This window comes from Gavialis gangeticus, unplaced genomic scaffold (genome assembly GCF_001723915.1).
Source record: "Gavialis gangeticus isolate Ggan-Ray unplaced genomic scaffold, GavGan_comp1, whole genome shotgun sequence".
NCBI classification, from domain to species: domain Eukaryota; kingdom Metazoa; phylum Chordata; order Crocodylia; family Gavialidae; genus Gavialis; species Gavialis gangeticus.
This window is the reverse complement of record NW_017729032.1, coordinates 43,968,416-43,989,941: the sequence shown is the minus strand read 5'-3', so window position 1 is coordinate 43,989,941 and position 21,526 is coordinate 43,968,416. Positions and strand designations below refer to the sequence as shown.

General features: G+C 40.5%; 1 protein-coding gene across 2 annotated transcripts in view; it reads left to right on the top strand.

The window, feature by feature from the left end:
* ATP8A2 (ATPase phospholipid transporting 8A2) overlaps positions 1-21,526 on the top strand; it is a 638,305-nt gene that overhangs the window by 348,475 nt on the left and 268,304 nt on the right. For both annotated transcript variants that reach the window (XM_019525447.1, XM_019525446.1), the window contains exons 26-27: positions 14,377-14,560; positions 21,068-21,178. In XM_019525447.1, the coding sequence (XP_019380992.1) occupies positions 14,377-14,560; positions 21,068-21,178 (295 nt within the window). The remainder of the gene's footprint in view (positions 1-14,376; positions 14,561-21,067; positions 21,179-21,526) is intronic.

The following is a 21,526-nucleotide window of genomic DNA, read 5'->3' as shown; positions in this document are numbered from 1 at the left end:
ATGCTGTCCACATCCCTCTTAAAGTGCGGCGCCCAGAACTGGATGCAGTACTCCAGCTGCGGCCTGACCAGTGCCGCATAGAGGGGGAGGATCACCTCCTTGGACCTGCTCGAGATGCATCTGTGGATGCACGACAAGGTGCAGTTGGCCTTCCTAACCGCCTCCCCACATTGCCGACTCATGTTCATCTTGGAGTCAATAATGACTCCCAGATCCTTTTCCACCTCCATGCTGACAAGAGGGGAGTTCCCCAGCCTGTATGTGTGGTGCCTGTTAGGTATCTAAAGTCTGAAAAATCTGGATGATATTTCTGCAGCGACTTCTGATTGGCCTGGATTTGCAGCACACTCTGTTTCTACCACTTGGTACTTGTTTTACAGGCCTAGAAGATGTGCTGCCCTTTCTGCAGCTGGTCAGGGAATGCCTGATTTTCATTTGCTCTTCATTCATGTACTCCTCCATTTTCTGATTTTTCACTGTTGAGGTACTAGCTGAGGATCTGCTGTCTGTAAGGCCGATAGGAGAATTCTGGTGATCCTTACTCCATGCTTCTGATGGACACACTCAAAACTAGTGCAAAAAAGAATTAAATTGGGATTGACTGCAAGGGGATGTGTGAATATTAAATGAATGTGGAAAGTTGGATTAGAGGATGAGACAGAGAATTCAGGGAAATTTTATGTCAAGCTTCCATAGCTGCTTGAGGGCAATGATGGTACCTCACAATGTCCAGCAAACAAGTTCCACAAGTCACTGCATTTAGCAATACTTCAGGAGTATTGGCGTGTCCACCAACTAGGCAGGGTATCATTTTTCAGTCCAGCCACTCAATGTTGGAACATGCTGGACTGGTCAAGCCAGATAAGCATTCATGCACTCCACTGAAACTCTAACGTCAGCAGCTGAGCCGCAGCAGACAGGCTGCCATGGAAGCTTTCTGGTTTCAAGATGGCACTGATGATTTTCAGGAAGAATAATAATTATTCATGACAAACATGGCCCCAAACAACTTAGTTTTAATGGTTCAAAATGTTTCCATATTTAAGCTGAGCAACTGTGTCACCATGTTACTAGACCCTTTGTGCTTCATTCCTCATTCCTTCCTTACCATGGCATTTACCCAAATCCAAGATGACTCTGAATTTAAGAACCCACTCCCTTTTAATTAGATTGTCTACATGGAAAATGTATCTTAAATTAGTCCCCTCCCCCCCCCCCACACGTATGCAGTGAGGAAAGCATAGAATCAATGAGTGGGAAGGGACCTAGACAGATCATCTAGTCCGACCCCCTGCCATAGGCAGGAAGGGGCACTGGGGGTGGCAGGGGTCATAAGATCCCAGCCAGGTGCCAATCGAGTCTCCTCTTGAAGATCTCCAGGGAAGGTGAGAGCACCACCTCTCTGGGAAGCCTATTCCAGGTTCTGGCCACCCTTACTGTGAAGTAGTTCTTCCTAATATCTAACCTAACCTATCCTCCCTCAGCTTGTGGCCATTGTTCCTGGTGACTCCAAGGGGGGCCCTGGTGAACAGACTTTCCCCGAGTCCCTGCTGGTGGCCCCTGATAAAATTGTAGGCAGCCGTAAGATCCCCCCTGAGTCTCCTCTTGTAGAGACTGAAGAGATTCAGGTCCCTCAGCCTCTCCTCGTAGGGTTGGCCACGGAGGCCCCCAACCATATGAGTGGCCTCCTCTGGACCCTCTCCAGGTTCTCCACGTCCTTCTTGATGTGCGGCACCCAGAACTGGACACAGTACTCCAGCTGTGGCCTGACCAGCACCGCATAGAGCAGTGGTGGGGGAGAGGGCAACACTGTGAAGAAGGCAGTGATGCATGACCCCCGCCCCCTGCCCACCAACACCTTGCCTCCTGATGCTTGTCTGCCCCTACCACTGTGCCTGTGTCCCTCCTACCCCCAATACCACCTCTGCCTCCTTCATGCTTGCTTCTGCCCAAACTTGGGTCTCCCCACCCCCCTTGCTCTGGAATATCTTATCTTGGATTCAGGTAAATACGGTACTTGCATCATGCCGACAGATTAGAGCGCACAGTTTAATGGACATGTATTCTGTCTTACAATTTTTCCTTTTAATTAAAAGAACTACGTTACACACCAGTTGAGCTCAAGTTAAATAATTTTTGGCCAATACAATAAAAAATGACCAGCCAAATTTAGGCGAGCTAGTCCAGAACTTCAGCACCTAATTTTTAATGGCTGCTAAACATCCACTGAGTAGCTCCTGAGAAGTTCAGACCTTTCATCTGACATTATCTAAATAAAGAAATAAGAGGTCAAGCACCCAGATTTTTAAAAGATATTAAAGTTTTGTTTTTGGTTTGGGTTCTGTCTTTCTGGGTTATGTCATTTGCACCAAACATAAAAGTATTTACTTTGTCTAACAATAAAATGTAATTGGAAGTCAGTCAGTCATTGCAGAAGGCCATTTTTTAGAGAAGGAGAGAGGGGAATGGTATTATGTTGTATTTGAACTCAAATGGAATGGAGAAATTAGATGCTGAAATGGCAAGGCAGTTGCTTTGGGCAAATAAAATCTTAAATCTATTAATTCCATTAAAAGCAGCTGTTCCCCTGCTGTTTTTCTGGTGTTTGTTGAATGGTTTGAGCTGAAAAAATATTCCTTAAAAGAGTAGTCAGTTATAGTGACATTTTGTTGTGTGTTTCTGGACAGGGTTTTATTGTGGAAGAGCAGATTGCTTGCTATATGGTAACTCACCTCAGAGGGGTTGGGAGAAATGGTGACGGTATTGTTATTCAGAGTCCAGAGGCAGGTGTTCATCATGGCTGTCCTATTTTAGCCTTCAGCTTCACCCCAGGGCAGAACCACTGTAAGTGGGGTAAAATGCTCATTAATGGCCACAATTTCAGTTGTCACTTAATTTTACCAGGTGTTTCAAAATTCTATAAGTAGTTTTGCTATATAAAACACACATTCACATAAATACTATGGAGGCATACTCCATGTATTTAAGGTTGTAAAGATTCAAACTTACACATTTTTGCAAATTAGTGTAAACATTTTTTTTTTGCTTAATCATTAGAAGTGACAGATTTCTTCATTGTTTGCAAACTACTCAAGCCGGTTAGCATGAAAATTCAAGTGTTGTAATCAGCTTGAGGTGAGGTAAGTTCAGAAATAAATTTGATACGTTCATTTTGCTTGGAAAATGTATTGGAGCAATTGCCACTGGTGACCATTCTAGTTAAATGAGCAAAAGAGTCAAAGCTAACATCCTATTTACACTTGTTCCTCACTTTCCAAATGATTCACCTTTCAAATTGTTTTCTTTGTTTGATCTTTAAGCCATAAAGCATTTTGGGGGGGGGGAAGGGGATGGGCACATGGTAATAGAAACAAGATGCTTAACCTCTTCATGTATAAAAAGAGAAGACAATGCTGATTTGGAATTAACTCCTTGTTCACCAGGAAACACTTGTTCCCCTGCGCTTTGTCATGTCTCCCTGCTATGCTTAGCCCAGAACAGAGTAAACAAGAAACAATAGCACATGGTTCTCAAGATCTATGAGGAGCTCTCTGCTGGTAACTACAGATAAAGAGCAGAGATGCAGGGACATTGGAGACTTAAGTGATTCATGTTCCAGTGTTGTTAAAAAAAACAAGGAAAGGAAAAAATGCTAATTCACAGAAAATGTATTGTTTTCAATAAAAAAGTTAAAACAGTGAAATCTGGTTAATTAGTCATTGGGATACTTCATCGCTATGGCCTTACTAGTCACTGCTCTGAATCCCCATCAGTCTCCCACTGATTTATACATAAAACATTTTGGCCAATTCATCATCTGTTAAAGCATAATTAGTCAGTTAGACATGCATAATAAATCACAATGGAATTGTCTTCTAATAATTGGTTTAAAAGTACTGACCTATGGACTCCATAGCACCTGTCAAGCCATCTGATGCTCATGAAACATTGGATAGTCTTCAGCTCTTCTTGGCTCAACAGAACACAAATGATCAACCAGTCATTTTGCAGAATTGTCTGGTATTTTTGGAAATAAGTGTATGTAAGAACGTAAAGCAAAAATCTTTGATTATTTTACTTCCTTCAATTCATGTAACACTTACAACAAATGCTTTTTGTTTTTATTGTAAAAAATTGTACATTAAGTATTACATTCTAATATCATGAGCTAGAATGAGTACAATTTGTACTTCGCACTTGGAATTTTTGTAACATTTTTTTCTTTACTACGTATGTTAAAAAATATTCTTTTTTGTCTCTGTGTCATGTAAAATCTATCTCACTAAACATTGTAAATGGCCAAGTACTGATTAATCACACCTTAATAATTACTTGTCATTACCAATCTATTTGGAGTGACAGTTTAACCAGATTTACTGCACTTAGATTATATGGAGTCCTCTTCAGAAAACTGAGTACAGTCCTCTGAGTTCTTAATTGTCAGGGCATGCTAAGGGAGAGGTGAATATTAAGAAGCATTTTTTGTTATCTTGTGCTAGAAATGTAGAAGGAAGATGCTGTTGAACAATTTCATTATATATGAAAAACGCAGATTAATGATGATTCTAAAATAGAGATACTGAACTGCTTTGTAAACACGTACTTTGGATAACAAAAAGTTTATTGGATATGGTGAATTGACGTTAGCTTGTGGAGGGCTTTAGTTTCAGTTAGAAGACTTCCATTGTCTGCATAATGAGTTGTAGACAAGAGGATTTTTGCAGGAGTGAGGTCACAGTTGCCAAGAAAAGAAAAAAAGTTATGGAAGTCAAAATGAGTATTTAAGTTTGTGTGGGTGCAGAGAAGAGGCAGGGTCTTGGAAATCCTGTGGAGGAAAAAACAGAAGAAGCTGGTGTAGTTTGGAAGCACAGTTCTGGAGATTTTAACTTGGGGAGAAAAGATATTGCAGAAAGGTTTATTCGGCACCATCTACTTCTGAAGAGAGGAATAGATGGAGTTATTCCATCTCCCCAGCTTACTGAATCATTATTAATAGAAAACCACTTTATAAGTAGTACCTTTCCAAGTTACCCATCTGGCCTTCTCCTTGGGAAACTTGAGAGGCTGGAGTTATTTCACTGAAAGAAAATTGCAGCTATTGCAATTATTATGTAATTTATTAGCAGGTAATTCAGTTGAAGCAGCAAAGTTGGCCAAATGTATGCATAATAGTGTTGGATTTGGTCATCAAATGCAATAATGATACAATTTACTTCATAAAATAAATTGGAAATAATGCACATTTTCCTTCAACATCCGGATTTATTTTTAGTTGCTAATATTAGTTTGTCCACTGTGTGGGCCATTCTTTGATTGCAAGCCTGTGATAAAATGTCTTAGAACAGACTTTGTGCGCCTGGGTATAATTAGTCTAGCTCTTGTTTGATATCTGGTAGTCAGATGATTAGTTGCTTTGACTTCCAGGGCATATGTCAAGGGAGGTTTATGTCTAATTAAAAAGCTGTTAATATGATGTTTTGGTGGCACCATTGGACAGGCTTTTTGTATGTTAATTTTAGTGATATATTAGTACATCTTGTTAGGTTCCCTAGGGGCTGCAGAATGCTCTTAAATGTCAGTAATTTTGATAAGTTTCAGCTTTCTTTCTGGGCTGTTTCTCATCTTTACCTTCCCTGCAGATGAGGTCAGGCACTGCATTTTGAAATACTAGTGTACTCTGTGGTAGAACAGGGTAAATCTATGTTCACTTCCAGGAGGGTAGGCTCCTCAGAGGCTCTTGCATGCATTAGCAAAGCATTTCAAGGAAGCAGAGTATCAAATTAATGTGTTTCATGTTAAAGACATTAAGGTATTTAAATGTGTTATTTTAATCCCTGTTGCAGCATGGAAACAGAAGGATATAATATCATTTATTTAAAACACAGCTTCCTCTTTTGCCTTCTCCTTCCTTCCGCGTGTATACTTTTAAAGATTACGCAGCATGGGTGAAAATGTATTAGAATTAAGTAGATTTCTGTGGAGAGGGAAATGGTGCATAAATTCGCAACAAAAATGGTATGGCTAATTTTTGTCTTATGTTTCTTATATACTTGATACCAAGGAACTAAAGGAGTGAATGTTAAGGATCAAACCCTGAAGAGCATTACATGTGTGCATTAGGCTTATGGCACTGAAGTCTGCATACTAGAGAGGTCAGATGGTTTTGAGATTCAGGAACTGGACTTGGGGCCTGAAGATCTGGGTTTACTTTTGACTCTGCCTTGGGTGAATTACTTAATCTCTCTATGCCTCACTACTTCAGCTGGTAAAATGAGTCTAAGAACACTTAATTCATCTTCCCTGTTTACTTAGTATTGTCTGATTATATCTTTGGGACAGGAATGATCTTAAAGTGTCAATCGGAGAGGCCCAGTCTTAGTTGGAGCCCCTAGGCTCTACTGTGATATAAATAAAAACTAATTCTCCTTAATATGGTTGCATTACTATATTTGCCTTTGGAAGCTGGATGCCTCACACAATCTACCTATAAATACATTGGAGTTGCAATTTTAGGGTTTAAATGAGTGTGCTAAGCATCCATGATTCCCATTAATTTCTAGGACAGTTACAGGTGCTTCTAAGAGCAGCTGCACATTGGAAAGAATAGCTGAGCTGGAAGTACAGCTGTGCAAATAATAGGGTTGCAGTGGGTTGGTTGACTTCATTTTTTGGCAGATTGAAGTCAAAATATTTTATTTTAAGTTGAATGAAAAGTCACACTATCAAAATATTTAACTTCCAAACTTAATTTTTTTCATTTTTAATAAGTGAAGTAATTTGCTATATGAAGCATTGTTTAAAATACAGATTTCTGTAGGTTTCATTTTTAAAGTGTCAAAACAGAACATACATTTCTGTACACAAGAAACTGCATTTTTTTCTGTGAAAGCACTTTGGCCAAAAAATTTCACCTGGCTATGCCAGGAAGTCCATAATAGGAGTGAGTTTTTAAATGAATGTCAGCACATTTACTAATCAGACTTTCCAAAAAGACTTTGTAAAGCAGCAAACTATGGGGTAGCAGTTTAAGAACATTTCTAGTCAAGCTACAAATCTAGGACTATCACATTGATTGCAAAGTTAAGCATCTCATGCTAAGAAGTGTTGAGCACCAGTTTCCATCAGCTGCTTTATATTTGCAGGCACTATTCTGTAGAAATTGATGACTGGTGTAAACAAAGGCAAGTCACCTCTGAGCTTGCCCCATGCAACTTCTGTTAATTTTCCCAATTGAATAAAATTAGGCAGCACACACAATGGCAGTCATACATTGGAATGTCACTTACCTCCAAACCTTTCCTGTGGGCTAGGTCTTGATCTCTCCATTGACTTAAGAAAAGTGAGGTTTGCATAATTGGCATCTAGTTCCTGTGAGCTGCAGATGCCTAACTTGCAGAAGCTGCAGTCATGCCCTGATGTCTTTCCCAAGGTCTCTTTTCCTTGAGCTACCTTTCTTCCCCCGTTCCTTTCTGCACATGTGGAAATGGACACAAACTACCCAGTTTTCTGACTTAGATGGTAGTGAATTTTCACACTGAGAGATGAGCCAACCAGCTAATGACTTTTTGGGGTAGAAGAAAATACCTCAGAAAATCCACCCTATGCCCTCTGCTTTAGGTCTGCTGAGCCTGAACCTACAAAAAGGTTTCCACAGGATTTGGGATAAGTGAGCATGTTGCAGAGCCAGCTCACACCTTATAACAACTGGTGTTCTTGAAGTGGTTGTTTGTATTGTGTTGGCATTCAGCATGCCAGAAACACACTAAAGAAAAATATATTCCGAGTCCCTAACACTATATTGTTTGACTCTGATCTGCAGGCTTGCTTATGAAAGTAGAAGAGACCATTTGAGCTTGAGCTGAAAGTTTAGTGTAATGAAATCCATATCCCCAAAGACATGCTTTAAATAAAGTCTTAGCTATACTTGGACTTTTTATACCTGTACAATATTGCAGTATGGGGGAAGTAATGTAAGGGCCATCACTTTTTTGAGTTTGTCTTCCAAGCAGGCAGAGCAAGGCTCTTTAGAGATGCTTTCCATTTTTTTCCCCAGTTTCTGCCATATATCCATAATTGCTATGTCATGTTCAGAATTTTGCACCAAACCAGTCATTTCCCTGCCACAGTATCCTTTGTTTTGAACTACTTGTTTGTCCAGCAATCTTTGTGAACTTGGAAAAGAGGGGGGAAGGGGCCAAGATGTAATCTGAGGGGAGCCTTAGCTTAATAGAGTGTTCTGTGCTGCAATCTTCCATTTATTCAGGTAGATAGCCTGTCAGTAACACAGAAACGAAACCACAGTTCTGTTTCTTTAGCTAAAGGGATTAATGTCATCTAGTGCAGTATACTGTTGCAAGGTAGATTACAAGGGGTGAGAAGAGGTTTGGAAGTTGAGAAAAAGATAAGGAAAAAATACAAAGCCCCTCAGGAAATCAGTGATAATATCAAGCTCCAAGTTTTACAGCTCATGTAGTGTGCATAGAAAAAATATCCTGGGAAGCCTGGGAATGTATTTATTAGGAAAAAAAGTGCATAGAAAGCATTTATTAATCGACTTTACCTTAAATTCAACTCCAGAATTGCATAAATTGATAAATAAATAAGTAGGTTCTTATTAAAGTCTTAGGTACATTTTAAAATTTTGTTTGAGTAATGAGTGGTTACATAATTTAGGTATGCATATAATCTTTTGGTCTCTCTTGTAGATCTCTTTTATTAAGGATATCATTATATCATTTTATTGGCAATGGCAGGCGATATGTGATTAGGAAAAGAAAGTGTTTTGATTTCGGGCGCTAATTCTTATTTGAAAATCTTCACAAAATAGTAGAATGTCAGAACAGCAGACACGTATGTATTATGTAAGGTTTTATAAGAAATTACAGCCTGTATTATATGATATTTTATGGATTGAGAAGTACCACCTAATTCAATGCAAAAACAATATAGGGTAAACTAACTGTCAAACCTGCACCATCTCTGCCAGTTCTTACTTTTACTTCTGTGAATATTTCTGTTGGCCCAAGTTAAAAACAGCCATAATGCATCAGTACAGAGTGTCAAATCTGGAATTATAGGACCACTTCTTGATCCTAGTTCAGCGTATGTAGTTGTAAGAACAGAAAGCATTGCCAGTGGAAATAAGAAATACAGGTATTCCTTATTTAACGTCCTCCCAGTTAACATTGTTTTGTTATGATGTCATTTGTGTACTAGAGAACACACTCAAAGTTGTGCAATGTTCGGTGATAACGTTGTTTGGCCACCGCCTGCTAGTAGGTAACTACTGTGATGCAATTGGATTTGCTTGACATCGTTTTGCTTAGTCGCATTTTTCAAGAATGCAACTACGACGTTAAGCGAAGAGTAGCTGTAGTGCTTTTGTCATGGACAGATAAATGTCAGTTACAGCAACTTTAAGGCAGTTAACCAAAATTAAGAGAACCCAACCCCTTGTTTTGTGCTGAAATAGTTTAATTTGTCCAAGTAATCTTGGATATTGTGTTCAACAAGATAGAACTCTCCAGATTTCCCATAAGTTAACTGAGAAATTTAAATTGCATCAATAAAACTTTTACATGTAATTACATGTTACTTGCTTAATAATACAGTACTGCAAATTTGGTCATAGTTTTGGGGCTTGGCTGTCATATAACTTTACTATTTGTCTTGCTTTGATGTGACATAGAAGCTGCTACTACAACTAGAAATATTTTTTTTAAAGAAAAAAATCACTCTATACTACTATAGTTCTTAGCCTGTGAGTGAATTACACTGACACATAAAGAACTTGCAGTAGGGATTGTAAGAGACCTGAGAGAATCTTAGGATGTGTCTACATTGTTGCCACAAAAATGAAGCAGGATAAGTAAAAGCACTGAGGAAAGAATTGATGCATTTTTATCTTTTTTTAACCACTGCAAGTTGTAGCACAGGTATTTCATAGAGGTACAGCGATATTTATTTTTTGGGGCTGATGCCGATAGCCGATTTTTTAAGGAGGCATATCGGCTGATACCAGTCCGATTTCCAATACGCAGCCTGGCAGCTTGAAGACCAGCGTCTGGCTGGTAAGTCTGTTGTGGTGGAAGGGAAGGGGAGTGGGGGGTGAGGGAGGGAGTGGGGCTGGGGCTAGGGCAGGTGCTGCCGGGTGGGGTGGGATGTGGGATGGAGCCGTGACTTGCCCAGGGAATGCAGGGTGGGGGCAGCTCCTTCCACTGTGTGCACCCCAGGAGGGCACAGGGGGCATGTGTTCCCCTCCTCCCCCAAAATCTGCATGGGGCAAGGCGGGCTGGGCCTGGAATGGTACTGGGCTCTTCCTGGTGGGGGATGGGCCAGGCTGCACTCAGGGCGGGCAGCAGTAGCACTGGGAGGGGATTGTGGGGGGGGGGCTGTAGCCACCCCAAAATTTGCCATAGCCTCCCCCTCCTGGCACTGCTGCCTGGCCCAGCCCTTGCCGGGAAAAGTCTGGCACCACCCTGGTCCCAGCCCACAGCTTCAGCCAGCTTCACCTTGTGCAGATCTGGGGGGCACCTTCACAGGGTGCGTGCAGTGGAGGGAGCCACCCCTGCCCCGCGTGCCTCCTGTACAAGCTGCAGCTCCATCCTGTGCCCCGCCCTGCCCTGCCCCAGCCCCACTCCCTTCTCTACCACTGGGGCCTTGACTTGCCTCCCTACACCCTTCTGTGCCCCCCCCCTTCCACCACAACAGGCTTACCAGCTGGATGCAGCTTTCCATGCTGCTGAGCTGTGCTCCTTACCACCTACGTGCTGCTCTGTTGCTGTGCATCTGCACAGGGCATTTATTGGCCACATCAAGCTGACTTCCAGTGTAGTCAGTTTTCTTTATATCAGTGCCAATCCGATTATAAGACCAATGTATTGGTGTACCTCTAGTATTGCACAAGCATACTTTTAACCAACACTTTTGTACCTTCTTATGTAGAATAAAAGTATGCATAATATTAGTGCAAAACCAAAAGGGCTTATGATTTCCCATATAGTTAATCGGGCTGAGCCTCTGTGGAGTCAACAGCATTTTAAGCCATGGTGACCCTATAGCCTAGCACTGTTCAGTATGTGTGTGTACTCCAGATACCGCCTACAAAGGATCCATATGCTAACTAGCCCTCACTCATGACTGGAACAAGGTGTCCTTGTCATGAGGCCTGGGATCCTTCAAAAATGCATATGCAAATGAGATATAGGGCAATTTGGTCTAGTTCCACCTCATGGAGTGCAGGGCCACATTAATGGTGTGAGGGGGCGACAGAGACATTTTAGATTAACTATTTAGGGACCCATTTAGTGTTGTTTGCCAGATATTTAAGGCTGATAAAGAAACAGGAATACTTGGAAATAGGAAAGAAAGGTGCAGTTCACGTGTCGGAGTGAAGAGGAAGTCAAAATATATTAATTGTAGTGTTCCCCCCATGACTTGAAAAAGAATTGGTGCTGAGGGGTACCGAGTGCAGTGAGCACTATCGTATATCAAATGCACTATACCAACCTATCCTTGTGGCAGACTCCTATCAGTATGTTTGCCAATTATGGGCCATGTGTTTTAGTCACACTCAGTGTTGGCTGCATTTTAATCAACTTCATAGTTGATATCCATTATTGAGCATGTGCTACTTTAGGCAGCAATTTAGTAATGGACAATGTATTTAATGTGGTTTCCTTGTATGCTGTTGTAAGATAAGGAGCTCTTTTTCCCCGTATTGATGGGGAGGGAAGGTGAGGAGACCTCATCTTATATTTGAATAAATATGGTAATCTTTTATTCCTCAAGCACTTTTAATTAACGCATATTTAGAAATTGATTTATTCTTTTTGTTTATTTTTCAGCACTTTGATGCAATAACAGATACATTTTTAAACAGAAAATGAACAAGATTTTTAAAAAGTAAACAAGAACCATTTTATAAATAAACTGAAAGGGGATTGTACAGTTACAAAAATAAAATTGCACAAGTCGTGTGACTAAAGGCACTTACCTAGTCTGTCACCTCTAGTGCACCTGAGGCATGTAACTGATGTTCTACATGTTGACACCTTTCTCTCCCCACCCCGCACCTCCCTGTTTTAGGTTGGATTCTGTTTTGAGGTATTTTACAGATCGCAAAAAGGAATCAAAAAAGAGTATTTTTTTTGCTGTGAACATGTTTCTGTATAGCTGTATCCTCTATATTGATGTCTTTAATATCTGTCTTTAAGAATTTGAATCAGATTAGATTCAAAATTGATCTACAGTTAATAATAATCTAATGTCTTGTTTACATGGTAGGTATGTAGTATCGTCTATCTTTTCCATTTTCAGTACAGCTGAACCTCTGGAGTGTAAAATATTGGTTTTTGTTCCTGTCCACGTCTATCCACAAATACATTGATAATAGATAGATGTTATGGACCTAGTCAACTTTTCTCTGATTTTGACTTTTTGTAATAGGACAGCTGTAGGCTCCTTCCAAGCATTTGCATTAACATGTGGATATACAAACACAGCCCCTTTATTTCAGAAACAAAAAAGAGATTTCCTGTCCTATAGCCTGACTCATAGTGTTGCTCAGCACTGAGCAGAATCATGTCCTGGCCAGAAGTTATATGTTCTTTTTCTCCAATTAGGCAAACAAGGTCCTTTGGGAAGAGGTGCTATCTTTTTTTAGACCAGCTAATAGTTGGGGAAATTATTCTTTGTGAGCTTTGTGCCCAAAAACTTGCAAAGAGCAATTTTTCCAGCTATTTGGTTGGTTTAATAAAAGGTATCACCTCTACCCAAAGAACCTTGTCTGCCCATGCAGGGCTCTCAGTCTCAGCTGCACCACGTGCTCAGCCAGGATTGAGAATCCTGCAACTGATGGGGCTCCCAGCCCAAGCTGTGCCTCATGCAAAGCTAGGCCCGAGAGTCCTGCAACTGACGGGGAGTGAAGTACAGCCAGGACTGAGAGTCCCGTCAGTTACAGGACTCTCGGGCCTGGCTGCGTGTGGTGCAGCTGGACTAAGAGCCCCAAGTGGGATGGGGGTTTCATGCAGCCCTGAGCCTTGAGGATCCTCAGGTCTTAGGTGTTTCACACTAGGCATGGTGTGCCCTTGCCCTGTCAGCTGATGGGGCTCGCAGCTGCAAGAGAGACCCTGCTACATGTACAAATTAAAGCTCGATAGCAACCAGCTATAAATTTAGTATACATTTTCAAAGTCTAACTTTATAGCTGGTTGGAGCTTTTTATCATGTGATAGCTACTTTGCATGTGTAGCTGGTCAGTTGCAGGCACCAGGATACACACAAAGACAAAAATGTTATAAAGCCCTATATCCTTTTGTATTCTGTTATGCTGATGTAAAAGCAGAATAACTTCAATGCATGCCTGGGAGAAATGTGTGAGAGAGAAGCCCTTATTCATCACTTTGAGTCTGATAGTTTAGCTACCCCATATCCACAACTCCCATAACAGTCTATGACAATTTTACATGTACGTCAATTAGGGCATTGGGTCTCTCTCCTCCATAGTCATATATTTTGTCTAAAGGAACTAATGGTCTACACTTTTCCAGTGTACTGGTATAGGAGTTACAGATGGACTTTTGGCTTTGAATATTAACATATTGGGCCAAAATTTGATGTGACACAAAAGTTGACATAAATGACATGAAATAAAATAGCTGTAACTAATGTTAGCATGGTGTTACTGATGGGTGGGTGGGAAGGTACGGTTGCAACAGGAAAACCAACCCATAGGGAGACTGGAAAGATAGACTGGAAAGAAGGAAAGTTTTTGTATATTTTCTTACTTCTTCCAGTTAGTTGCTTTTTCTGCTAAGTCTGTCCTTTGTGCGCCTTACAAAAGCCCTGAGCACAATTTGCACTAATCACCTGTCATTTGAAATATCTGAAGAAAGACTAAATAGTGAAAATGTATAGAGTCTGAATTCTCATCCTAGCTTAATGGTAACCTTTCTAGTTCTGGACTGAGGTGTATTATTGGGGAAGGGTGGGGAAGCTTGTACTGCTGATGCCTATGGCATAGTTAGAGAGGACTTCACTATCTATGGATTTTCTCTTGTAAGCACTAGATTCGTATGCATGAAATGTATTAAAAGAAAACAAATCTGGAAACCCGTCCAATGTATCTGACGTTTCTGTTTATGATCTTTATTTAGGCAGTATAATATTTAAACATTTTAAAATATTTTAAAATTCTGTATTTTCTTTTTGAAAAAGAGCTGGCATATGTTCTAAAGCTAAGTGTTGAATTCAGAAGCTTATCTGTAACTGTCCTTTTAAATATATCTAAATCTAGTTTCCAGCTGTCCTGTTGGAAAGGCATACATAACTCAGCATGTGGGAAACTTACTGACATTTTTCTCTTCTCCTTCCTAGAGTGTCTCCTCTGCAGAAGTCTGAAATAGTAGACATGGTAAAGAAACATGTAAATGCCATCACACTAGCCATTGGGGATGGTGCCAACGACGTGGGAATGATCCAGACTGCACATGTGGGCGTCGGGATCAGTGGAAATGAGGGCATGCAGGCAACCAACTCCTCCGATTACGCCATAGCACAGGTCAGAGGCACTAAAGAACAGCTGCCATGTCCTGTTGACAGAGGTATCAGCTGTGCGGCAGCATAAGCACTTTGTTGCTGGCCTTCAAGCCAAGAGTATCTTTGTTTATATCCTCTCTGAGGCTGACATCTAAAATTGATACCTGAAATGTATTTGGGGTCATTTTAGTTCTGGTCTTGCTGGACTCTTTGAGGCAAAGTTCTATTGCTTCTGAAAGGCTTATGTTTCTTCTTGCCAGCTGTGGACTGTTCATACCGTTCAGTAATCAGGGAGAGGCACCATTCATGACAGTTGCATTAAAACCCTTCTAATTATAAATTATCTTCCCAATGCATGTGCTTGTGTGTGACACCTGTTGATGAAGTCTATTCCTGATAACAGTTTATCCCCATAGATGTTGTAATACAGTTATGTTTACCCCATTTTTGAAAAAAATACTAAAGGATCAGGCACTAAGGTTCTTGCAGGCATTTAAAAAAAAGAACAAAAACAAAAAAGAAAACATGCTTTACAGAAAGCAGCAGTGTGTTAGTCTGACCCAGCTCCACAGCCTATGTATAGATCTGGCACTTCAGAGGGGCTTTTATTTAATAGCTGATTCAATCAGCACAATCCAACTAACGTGCTGCCTCTTCTGGGCATGTGCTGGGCTTGGCACAGGAACGTGCCAAGTTTAAAGTGCCTTTTTTTAATCTCTGCAAGCAGCCTAAAGCATTAAAACAGCAGTCAGTATTTAGCAGTAATTCAAAAACCTTAACTTGGACAAGGTACAGTGACTGGAAATATCACTTCTGGCTCATCCTGGGATATTCAGTATTGATCACCAGGGATCCTGGTTTTCTTTGATTTTAAAAAAATCCCCAATTTTCAGGTTTAAAAAAGTACTCCAAAATCCACATTTTTCTGTGATTAAAATGAAATGCCAGTAATATAATTGTGTTTCATTTTGATCACAGATCACAGAAAAATGTGGATTTTGGGTTATTTTTTTTAACCTGAAAATTGGGGATTTTTTATTATCAGAGAAAACTAGGATCCCTGTTGATCACTTCATTCAGAGATCATAGTGGGAAAAGATGTGTCAATTAGGCCATCTCTTCCTTTCATTGACTAAATCAAAATGTAATATTAAAGGCATTAAAAGTAGCAGGAGAAAGAGAAGCTTTAGCTCAGGTTTGGGAAATTATTTGGGTCCAAGGGCCACATAGGGAGTTTTGATGAATTGTTACGGGCCAGGTCAACACCCTCCACCACAACAACTCACCAAAACTCCCTATGTGGGCGGGCAGGCAGTGGTGTTCAGGAGCGAGACAGGTGGGTGAAGCTGGGACCCCAGGGCAGGGTAGCCCCTGTCCTGTGGAGGGTGTGCATGTGTGTGTGGGGGCTGCCTGGGTACTAGGTCCTGGGAGCTGGCCTGGGGTAAGGAGGTGAAGCAGGGGGCAGAGGCATGTGCAGCAGAGCTCACCCATGCTGTGCGGTCTATGATTACCCCTGTGGTGCTTGAGGGGCTGAGCCCCAGCTGCTTCTTCCTGGGGCAGTCCATGCCACGCTCCAGTCTGCACTTACTGGTCTGGCCCCAGCCCCAGCCAGCATGCATAGCCTTTGGCAGGGTACTTCTGGTACAGCTGCAGTTGCCTGGGTGCTGCTGCACTCCCCCAACCGCCAGCAGCTCCTCCTCTTGTTTCTGCTGCACCACTTCTGGCTAGGAGGAAGCTTCAGCCAGGTGACTTCTGCCCCAGTGCCCAGGACTCTGGCTCTAGCTCCCAGCTGTCTACCACTCACTCCACCTGCCTGCGCAGGGTGGGCTGAGTGGGTGGAAGGCAGCTGGGAGCTGGAGCCAGAGCCCCCTGTGCACTGGGACAGGAGGTGCCTGGCTGAAGCTTCCTCCAGGCCAGGAGTGGAGCAGCAGAAGGAGGAGCTGCTGGAGGTAAGGGGAAGCGGAGCAGCACCCAAGCAGCTGCAGTCACACTGGGAACAGCCCCACTGGAACCTGTGCACACTGGCTGGGGCTGGGGCTGGGGCTGGGGCTAGGCGGGCAGGTGGGGGCTGGAGTGTGGTGCAAGCTGCCCTGCACTGGGCTCTGCCCCATGTGGAGTGCTGCAGGGCAGTTTCAGGCTGGATCCAATCAGCTGGTGGGCTGGATCTGGCCTGCAGGCCATATTTTGCCCACCCCTGTTTTAGTTGCTCTACATCTACTCTGAATATTATTTATTTATAGCTGTGGTACCATATATTTCCAGTTATCAGCGATACTGTGAAAATATTCACTATTTATATAGTTCAGAAAGTTAGTAAAAGTGCAGTATGGTAATGGGCTCCAATCCGGAGCAGAAAAGTAATTTAAAGTTATTCAAGTCTGTATGAAATCAATTAGCATTTCATTCATTAGCATGTAAGCAACAATCAGATAAATTCACCATGAAATCTGCTATTGCAATTGATACCAATTGGCACCCTTCTTGGAAGTTTCTTAGAGGCCAAGAAACATACATCTCCCCTATTATTCTTAGAGGCAGTTACTCTAAAACATGGTTGAGATTTATTGATATGCTGATGTGAAAACCTATACCGCTGATTGCTACCCATGTTCAGGGGTATGTGCTGTGATGAGAGATTGCAAGCTTGGACCCAAATCTTTCATGAACATTACAATTCACTTTTAAAATTTCAAGTTAAAAATCCCATTATAGATTTGATTTGTAATAAATGATATCACCGATACTTAATATTAGGCAAAAAACCAAATATACCAGGGCAATTTTAACTGCCTTATTTATAATGGTTACATAGTTTCCTGTATTTTAATTAACTGCCATGCATTATGTATTGCAACCAGTTCATTAGTCATTAAAAATCCTTACTTTGGGAGACTTCATTAGATTAAGCTTATTTATTCAAATGAAAATCTGAAAGACTAAGTAGTCAGAGCTTTGCCTATAGATGGCCTTTCACATTTAACTCCTTTGGTATTTATTGTAATAACATTAAACCTGATGAAGTAATTTGACATTCATGTGTCACTTTCAAGTTAGAAAAATAATGTGGCTTTGGGGTTAATACAAAAATGCTGGAAATGGACTGTGCTTGGTTTAAATTCCAGTGTGGGGAATATTGACAATATCAATAGAGATGACGTTAGAGTTTAATTTAAAAAAAAAAAAAAAAGGATTTTGACCTCAGTAGCGTGGAGTTTTAATTTGGGGCAGGGGAAACTGACTTGGAACTGTACTTTCTCAGGAAAGATGCAATATCATGTTTTTTTAGTATCTGAAAGGTAATATATCACTGTGTTAGAGAGTCATATTTTACACTCTTGAGCTGGTTAGTAAAGACGAAATGGAATGTTATTTAACATAAGACAACTACCAGACAAAAGCAGTGGTCCTCAGCCTTCTTAAATTCAAGGCACCCTGAATTTTCTAAATTTACCAACACCCCAGTTGAGAACCACTGCTGTATAGTCTCAGCTTACCTCAGTGATTCTCAACCAGGGTGATGCCACCACCATCAGGTAAAACTGTCCCACGCACCTGATGCAAAGCCAGATTAGGAGCTATCCCAGCAAGAGTGGATACTTCTGTCTATCTTAGATTTATCACACAAACCTAATGCAGGCTCCATGAAAGACCTGTGGGGCACTTTCAGTGGTGCCATGGCATGAATACCTGCCACCGCAGCCCAATGAAAGTGTCTTGTGGTACCCTACTTGAGAACCACTGAACTAAAATAATGCTAAAATGTTTTCAGAGGGAAATTTTGAGCTTCATGGAATATATTTTTCCTTCATTACAGAATATTTAGCCACAGATGAGTAGGAGTTATCTGCATCCCTTGAAAGTAGAATATGTTCTTATGAACATATTTTAAGAAGCCCAGTGTATATAGCAGGGGTCAGCACTCCATGGTGCTCAGGACAGGTCTAGCGCACAGAGATATTTGATCTAGCCTGCAGGCATGGGGCTTCAATGGCATTCAGCAGCACCTGTACTGCTGCAGGGAAAAGTAGCAATGGCAGACACTTTCCCTGTGCTGCTGCAGAGAAAAAGCAGCAGTTAGCAGCTGGGTCATAGCACCCAGCTATCTCTGACTGGGCCTTTCTTGCCTGTGACCTTGAAAAGTTACTGACCCCTGATATATAACATCTTATATGCAAATGATGCATCCAATCCATTGGTGCCAGAAGTAGGCACATATGAAAAAATGAAGCTCATATAAAAGCTCATTAAGGATTATATAATGAATCAAAGCATAAACTAAGCATATAAATGGAAGCCTACTTTTGACCCAGTGCTCCAAAGGGTAGCTTCCTCCAGCATCTATTTCAATAAACTTTTCTACTTGAAACTTTTTCAAGTGATCTATATTTAGAGAATCCTTAACCAAAATATTGAGGGTCCTGTATATTTCTAAAATAAACTAAAGCTTTCTACTGGAAAAAAACAGATTTTATGTTATATTTATACACTATGGTATGGTATAAGCAATTAACTTGGCATGTCTGGGGGCTATGCTTTTTTCTATTCTGGTTAGATGTTGGATGAGTAGAGTTTTGCTATGAAAATTATTTTTAAAACACATCGGGTTCATGTTCCAGGTTTATTCCTGGAAAAAGATGGTTAGATGTGTTATTTTTCATACATTTCTTTGGTTGAATTTTACTAATATAACAAGTACTAGTACATTAAAAGCCTTTTTCATATTTGGAGCATATACTTTCCTCTTTTGATTGAGAGGATATCTTTCTAAATTATATGCTCTAGCTCACATGGAAGTTGTGGGCTTGCTGCACAAATTACTGGATGAGGTTCTATGAATGTTGTTAAGCAGAAGGCCACATTAAATGAACATAATGGTTCCTTTTAGCCTTAACATTCTTAAATATTCTGGTATCCAAGCATGTTCTGTACCTTATATATTATTAGGTCCCTTTCCTGCAGACACTTAATCACATAAGGAGCTCTGCTGAGCTCTGTTACACTATAGCACCGCTCTGTTTCATTAAACTCACTGTCACAATTCCATGGGGCTACTTGTATATGAATTTACTGGATCAGAATCTTGCTGTCTTCTAGTGACTTTGTCTTCCCTACTCTACTGGGTAGCACATTTTCTGTTTCTTGAGGAATCACAGACCCTATGAGCATCTTTGTAGTACATTTCATAGACATAAGGGCTGGAAGGGAACAAGCTCATCGAGTCCAGCCCCCTGGCTGTGGGACAGGCAGTCAGCAATGACAGTGAGAGAAGACTGAACAGCAAAGAGTGAGTTGGAAGGAGGCAAATGAATCAGTGCAATTATTAGTCACTCCCTTCTGGTTATCAAAGTGGGTAGACATTGAACCCAAACCAAGTTAGATACATTTTTTCATTTCTTATTCATTCCAGCATGCCTCTGCCAAGCAAGAATTACAAGTCAGGGTTGCTAGAATGGTGTCAGGGAGTTTCTTGTAGTATTTGTAGCTTGATCAAAGATACTACATTCATAAAATCTCAGGAGAGAGGCTATTTCACGATGTGTTTAATTTATTTAAAACAAAAAAAAATCTCAGTTTCAAATTAGCATTAGATAAATAATAGCTTTGAACTGGAATCTGGATTTTGAATAACAGGCTTTTTAGGTGCCACATGGAAATATGGTGCTAGGCTTCCTTTCAATTCTGGTGAAAACACCATACCAAATAGTGAAATTTGGTCCCTGATCATAAGAGGCCTGTAGTCAGACAGCAAGGAATGTGGTCTTTATGAGTTATGGTTAGAAACTTGCACCTTTCCTGCCTCCACTGTGGGCCTGATCCTACTCGGACTGAAGTTGAGCCATATCAGTGGTTCATTCCAGTTTTCATCAGCAATTATTCAATTGCTCCTTGGGGTTATAGGATAAAAACAAAGACAAAAACCCACCAAAAATGCTCAGACCAACACAGAGTAAAATAAAACAAACTATTTTTCTTGCTACGTGTATTGTGGCTACATGTCTTTTAATCCTTTTATATGATCTTGTAGACTGTAAATGTTAATAAAATGTGTTTGTTTCCATCTTGTTTCAAAAGCTGTTAGTATTCGTTTATTTTCATTTAGCCTTCATCATCTTTTGAGATTCCATTTTTGCCTAGAACGTTTCTAATTAGCAGATTGCTGTTTTTAAGATGCAGAGAAGAGTGTTGTATCGTACTTATTAGCCTCTCAAACACAGTAATCATCTTTGGCCATGAAATGAAGAGTTCAGATTTATATTTAATCCAGTGGGCTTTATTATGTTAACCTATCTTCATTTTGTTATCAGAATAAGAATAATTGAAAGCTTTTTGCTACTTAAAGCAAGCCAAGGACTCATTTACACAAGTTTAAAGGGTTTTCTTTTATAATTTTGTAAGTGTTTGGTTTGTACTAATCTATATAAAATTACTCTCAAAGAGCGCTCTAACAGTTGTCTTAAGTGTCATTTACTTTCTATAGAGAGTTACCCAACATGAGGCTATATCATTAATGTCCATTTTTTCCCTCTAGTTTTCCTACTTGGAGAAGCTATTATTAGTCCATGGAGCCTGGAGTTACAATCGAGTGACCAAGTGCATATTGTATTGTTTCTACAAGAATGTGGTCTTGTATATTATTGAGGTAAGGACAACTAAGGTCTTTCATAAATTAACTTGAAAATTGTAGCCGGTAAATGAAAAAGCCATTTATTTGGACTTGGCATTGGGACACTGAAGCACCTAATATTATTAAAAGTGAAATTATTTTAAAATCCTTTTTTCCCATCACTGTCTTTTGTTTGTTTGATATTTTCATTTAAGAGTCCTTAAAAAGGAAAGTTATGGAGGATTATTTCAGGGTTTCAGCACATTAATCCTGGTTATTAAACAGTGTAAGGAGGTGCTTATTTTATTTTCCGCAAGCATTTTCCATGGACTTCTATTTTTATTTGTAGAAACATTTCACTTTGGGTTTCCATTTGTTTTGTTT